At 41.2% G+C, this 6,228-nt stretch overlaps 1 protein-coding gene across 2 annotated transcripts; it reads right to left on the bottom strand.

Annotated features, from left to right (window-relative positions):
• Positions 1-351: 351 nt before the first annotated feature.
• LOC123407815 (PRKR-interacting protein 1-like) lies at positions 352-4,832 on the bottom strand. 2 transcript variants are annotated; one of them, XM_045101041.1, is made up of 4 exons: positions 4,590-4,831; positions 3,085-3,174; positions 2,187-2,496; positions 352-947 (listed from the first exon to the last, which is right to left on the bottom strand). In XM_045101041.1, the coding sequence occupies exons 3-4, from the start codon at positions 2,466-2,468 to the stop codon at positions 639-641; spliced, it is 591 nt and encodes a 196-aa protein (XP_044956976.1). In that variant the 5' UTR covers positions 2,469-2,496; positions 3,085-3,174; positions 4,590-4,831; the 3' UTR covers positions 352-638. The 2 variants fall into 2 exon arrangements, with proteins under 2 accessions (XP_044956976.1, XP_044956975.1); XM_045101040.1 differs by lacking the exon at positions 3,085-3,174 and having other exon boundaries at positions 4,590-4,832.
• Positions 4,833-6,228: the final 1,396 nt, after the last annotated feature.

The raw sequence follows: 6,228 nt of genomic DNA, 5'->3' as shown, positions 1-6,228 counted from the left end.
AGGGCAGCTATAGAAGGCGGATGCCCTAAAATAGAGCATCTGAAAAAGCAAAAAAGTTTTTCATTCCTTAAAACGCTAAAACAGGTGCCCTACAACATCAAAAATTGCATATAAGATAGGGCATCTGTTAGAGATGCTCTAAGCAGCTTGGTCTTACCATTCACGACAAAACTTCATGGGACTCATGGCTGCTGCGGGGTTGGTGACCGAGGAGGTGGTCAATGACCGGCAGGGCCACCTCCGGCTCGCCGCCATTGGAGAGCAGATCAAAAACCTTCTTGCCATGGTTCGCCATGGGGAGTGAGGGGATTCCACAATGACTAAATTGCCAAATTACCACCACAGCAAGCATTTCCGGGCCGAAGGAGTAATTGATAACAAGAAACAAATGGCCCATCCAGTAGAATGCCCACTGGCATCTTACGGCAGCAAACAAAGCGTTTCCAGAAAACTAACAGAGCGCCCAATGCCCCAATATAGTATGTTTCCGAGTCTCTATTACTACAAGAACAAGCACCCGATGTTAGTTCATGCCGACAGCCAAACCATGGAGCGACTGACATCCTTCCACACCATCCGGAATCTCTACTGGTGAAAAACAATATCCAGGAATGGCGGTCTGCAGTTTAGTCGCAACTTCATTGGCATTGCTTAAACTTGTCGTCGCCCTCGTAATCCGAACCCTCATCGTCGTCTGAGGACTCCTCCACTCTGTTAGGCACTTTGCTTTTGGGTTCCTCCTCGCCACCACCGTCTGGTTTACTCCGCTTTTCTTTCTTACGCTGCTTCTTCTTTTGGCGTTTCAGGCGCTTCTTGGCTGTACGCTCCTCGGCTGCTTTGAGTCTTTCCTCCCTCCGCAGATTGAACTCGGCCACCTGCTTCCTCCTTTCGTAATCACTCTCCATCCTCGTTATTCGGTCCTGTTCCCTTCTCCTCATTTGCCGATACTGTCAAAACAAGAGTGCTTACAGTTAAATCATCAGATTATTAACTAGCAATGAATGCATTTCCATTCAAGTTCTCAAAACTATTCATGTCATGAAACTTGAGAAATCTGGAGCTATATTTGTACACAAAAAAGATCAGTAAATAAGATGGTTGAGACTTGAGAACACGTCAAGAAAAAAATTGCTCTAGCTCTGTGAATGTTGGAACAGGAGGAATCAAATACATATATCATGATTTTCAGCTGCTATGATGTTACCCGAATCAAGGATGTGAGATAGAATTCTGGTGACCAAACATGACGGACAAAATATGTCTTGAGTTTATTATTATCACGAACCTCCACTGTTATAATGACAACCTTTTGTCCCACCCAGTCACTGACAGTGATTGTATGCATCAATCTGAACCAACACACAAGTCAATAGCAGTTTTAAAGTTTTAAAGTTAAACTAGGATTGTACTACATTTTAGTAACTCAAATGAAGAGTTGTGACTAGCAAAACACTAAATCTTCTCCTGGTAGGCTGGTAGCAATTCTGGCCTGGCTTCCGTTCTATTTCAGCACTCATAAGCCACTGGAACTTCCAATTATCATGTGATAATGCCTATGATCACACCTAAGCTACAAATACAAAGATCCTGTATCTGATCCCTTCTCTTATATCACATCAAAACTTAATAGACATTCACCTTTTATCAAAATGTACTCATTCATCAGCCTTATAACCTCCCATTACTTAAGTGATGCAGCAAAACATATTATTTTCTTTTTTCAATTCAGTGATGTTACCTTAAAATCCACAACAACTTGCATTCCAGATATTCAAGACAGAGCAAATTTTAAACATCTTGTTGTTTTGGTATAGCCAACTGCATAACAGCATATACAAAATTTACTCAAGTGCTTTCAATACTGTCAGTACTCTTACGAACATCAACAGGTAATGGGTCTTCTGTACATGCATTTTTTTTTACACAAGCACCATGTTTTTTCTTTTCTTATGTAGACACCAAAGAACTATTTAGACCCAAAATTCAATAAAATGGCAACTGCACCAAAACATTGCAACCATCTACTCAAAAGTGCTCATTGACAAATAAATCTCATTATAGCTATAATGTAGAGTTATATGTGAGTCTCATCCGCATAATGAGAAAAAGATAAAAAAATGATCCAACCTAACAATCATTTTAGCTGAATTAACCACTTGTGAGAGACTGGGAGAGAGAAAGAGTACCTGGTGGAAGTCGCCAGAGCCAGAACCAGCAGAAGACCCAGAGGTGTTGCTGACACGGACGGGGACATTCTCCATGATGCGCCTTAACTTCACCTCTAGGTCCTCCTCATCCTCCCTTAACTTGACCCCTCCCGAGCTCTTTCCTCCACCCTCCACCAGCACCAGCTGCTTTCCACTGTCACCAACAGAAGCCTTCGCCACTAGTTCACCACCAGAAACCCTTGCCGGTGGTGCCATTAGGACTAGCTGCTGCATATTGCTATCCTTACCAGGATCTGACATTGTTGATACTAGCTCTACCAGGATTTGCCTACATAGAACATAATAGTAAAGCATGAGCTAAGGATAGGAATTTTCGCTTCTAAGTTTATGTTGGACATGTTTACAATACATTTTCTTTTATGCATTTGAAATTCCTTGTTGTCTTAGGGGCTACAGAAAATGACAGATGACATAATGGACATGGAAATAGAAAGTATAGACTAATGACTGGGAGGGAGGAATGTGCTGAACATGACAAATCTGAGTATCAAATGAATATACAGTAACTACTAATATGTTTCCATCCTCCAACCTCGTGAAGAATGGAACTATGTGTACATTTTTCTGGCTAGTACAGCCAGCAAATTCACGATAAGACGTGGACCATGTCCAACGCAGATGAAGCAAACACACATTTCTATCATCTGGCAAAAATGCATCATCTGCGTTGGATATGGTCCATCTGTAAATTATTGATGCACTTTTGTGATGATTGATGCAGTGTATTGGCAATGAAGCGCAATTAGTGCACAGAAGAATGTATACATGAACAAAGAAAGAATGTAAATAATAGCAGTCTTTTTTTTTTTTGCAATCAACAATCAAGTCAGCAGAGAAATAATGACAAGATATATACCAGAGAGACAGAATTTGGTGACAGGTACCGAGTCAATCTGTCCAAGCATCAGCAGAAAAATATTGCCAAGAGGAAGGTGGTGTTTTTAACCTAAAGAAGCATATTTGTCATCTCACAAAAAGAGAAGGATATATTTGTCATCTCACACAAAGAAAAGGATATATCTCTACATTCAAACACAAAGAAGCATATTTTCATTGATTCTACTCCCTCCGTCTCAAAATAAGTGACTCAAAAATGACTCAGTTTTGTACTAACTTTAGTACAAAGTTGAGTCACTTATTTTGGGACAGAGGGAGTACAACTGAAACTAAGGGCACCTCAATCCTATCTTTTCCCTTGTTGATAAACGAAAGAAAGCGTAATAAAGGAGAACCTTTTTTCAGTCTATCTTTCTTAGCACAGACAAATGAAAGAACGAGTTTTTTTTTTCTTTTCTTTTTTGGCAGTGGCCCATTGACAAAGACAAGATCATTTACTGAACCAAATGACAGAAGATCTTCAGAAATGCAGCTACAATATAACATAAGGCCAAATAGCTGGGCATTGAAACACCTAATAACCAGTTGTAGAAAATTGGCTGGTACTCTAAACAAAAAAGATTTCAGATCTTCAGTTGTATGGGCACAAACACAACCGCACAAGCATATGTAGATTGTAGAATACTGATAGTTGCATGCATCAGGTAGTTTAAATTAAACTGCTACATACATTAATTTAGCACAACAAACTCAAGTGTCTCTGGTTTAAGCTAGCTTGGCATGTGACCACAATCTATCACAAGCTCAAGTGTCCCTCTGGTAGAAGCTAGCTTGACATGTGACTGCGCCGGCAGCGATGTAGGTAGCTGTACAATTATTTGTATATATGAATCTTGACAAAAAAAAATATCAGGATGTTTGTCATTGCTACAGAAAGAGCTAAAACTGTTTTTGTTGTGCTGTTTCTCAAAAAAAGATACAGCCTCACCTTCATAAGTTTGTGTAACTTTAATTTCATCATGGAATCTTTTTCTAGCATTGCTTAACCACCCCCTCAATAAAGTTACTGTTACTACCCGGGAGGGATTCTATGCTTGTTTAGCACTACTAAAACATTTTTTTTAAGATAATCTTGATGCTCCTGCTAATTTTTTTACAAGTGTTGATGCCAAAACATTGCAACACTGTAGTTCAAGGACAGAGTCAAAACATTTCATAAATTGACCTACACAATTGTTTACCACTACCAAGACATGGATCTGATAGCTATCTCCCGGTCTCCCCCCTTGTTCCTCATGCCTTAGTTGAATTCAGAGAGAAGAGACAGCTTAGATACTAAAACAGGGATCTGACAGCCATATGAGCTAATATTAACAAATATGACCAATCTTGGCACCCAGACCAAGAACCCTAGAAATTATCCAAGAACCAGACCAAGAAACTAAAACTTAATGAACCAGAGAGAATAGAAATTAAGCGGATAAGCGGGGGGAATTAAAAACAGGGGGAGGAGCGTGGTCTTACGAGTCCAGCTTCGGGGGAGAAGCACGCCGGCGACGGGGTCGTTGCGGTCGCCACTCCTGGTCACCGCCGAGCTCACGCCGCTGCGGTTGGATGCGGTGCCGCCGGTTGGATTGGGGAGAGGGGAAAGGGAGGAGGAGGCACGCCGCTACCGTCTCCTCCGGTTGCGCCGTCCCTCGCCCCGCCGGCGACGTGCCGGCGGGTCCACCTTTTTCGTGAGAGGGGGAACGGAGTAACGTTTCTCTTCGCTCGGGGAAGAATCCACGAGGTGGAAGAAACCTGGCATATGGGCCGTGCTTGTAAGGCCAGCCCACGGACACGAATTTCTGACCCGACACACAACACCTCGATAAAAAGGCCGGATCGAAGACCAGCCCGTCATGGATCAAGGCCGATACCAAAAGTCAAGTCTTGCTCGGGACGGTCATCTTTGTGGCCCGGCCCGGCATGTCACAAACCGACACGTGGCTCCGCCTTCTTAGGCATGTGCCCATCTTCTAGTTTTTTTTTCTTTTGTAATTTCCTTTTTCGAGCAAGTAGCTTTGTATTCCCTCTGTAAACAAATATAAAAGCGTTTAGATCACTATTTTAGTAATCTATAAACGGTTTTGTATTAGTTTCGAGAGGAAATACTATTTTTTCCTATCGGGTTCATCTTCAATAGGAGTTTAATTAAAAGTTTCTACAAAATAGCTATATTTATCCATATGAAACTTTTTCTTTTTTATATTTTCTAAATTTGTGTATTTCTTATATTTTGTAGAATTTCCTTAATTTAATAGATTTCCTGAATTCTGAAAATGTAGAAGACCTGGATAGCCGAAATGGACCCGAAGGCCGCAAACGAATGAAAGCCTCCCATTAGTGTTGCCAGACGTGTTGGCTTTTTTATATCACATGCTAGGTCGATACACAAGTCAAGGCCTTCGACTGACACGACACGACCATTTTATAAAAGAAGTTGACATGGGACGTGTCCCGCCAAGCCTTTATATTGGCATGTCCGGACGCATCAACCCACATCGCTAGGTTTGGGTTGAAGGCATGGATGGATGGTTTTCACAGGGTTTGGGGTGTTTAAGACAGGTGTGTGTGACTCATGCCAAGTTTATTTACGAAAAATCACGTCGTAGTGGAGGGCTCCTGTGGAAGTCACTTTCTTGGCATGCGAGCGCCCCAAGTGGTGTGTCCCAGTAGCTACCATGTGCGCACGCTTGGCGCACCCCTCGTGGTTTTGTTTTATTTTATTTTTTCACATGTTTTGGGTTTTTCCGCATTTTTATCATCTACTTTGTTTTCGCTAGCTTTTGATAGAAAAAATGTTTTCTGGGAAGAAGTACTTTTCCACGAGTGCATGAGAAGCATTGTCTTGTGCTACCCCGAAAATGGGACAATCATATTTGTGATTCCCAAAAAATATTTACTTTCACGAGAATGACAAATGTGCTTCCGAAAAAAGAAAAAACATAGTTGTACTTCTCAAAAAACTTAAAAGCACGAAGTACACTTTCGGTTTTTCTTTTCTAGTTTCCGCTCTTCTTTTATCGTTTTCTCTTTCATTTGTTTTTTCGTTTTTCTGGATTTTTCTTGGTGTTTTTCCGATTCCTGGTTTTTTACTTTAAAAAAATCATCAAAACATATT

This window comes from Hordeum vulgare, chromosome 7H (assembly GCF_904849725.1).
Source record: "Hordeum vulgare subsp. vulgare chromosome 7H, MorexV3_pseudomolecules_assembly, whole genome shotgun sequence".
In the NCBI taxonomy this organism is placed as follows: Eukaryota; Viridiplantae; Streptophyta; class Magnoliopsida; order Poales; family Poaceae; genus Hordeum; species Hordeum vulgare.
Note: the sequence above shows the minus strand (reverse complement) of the source record. Positions and strands in the feature narration are given on the sequence as shown.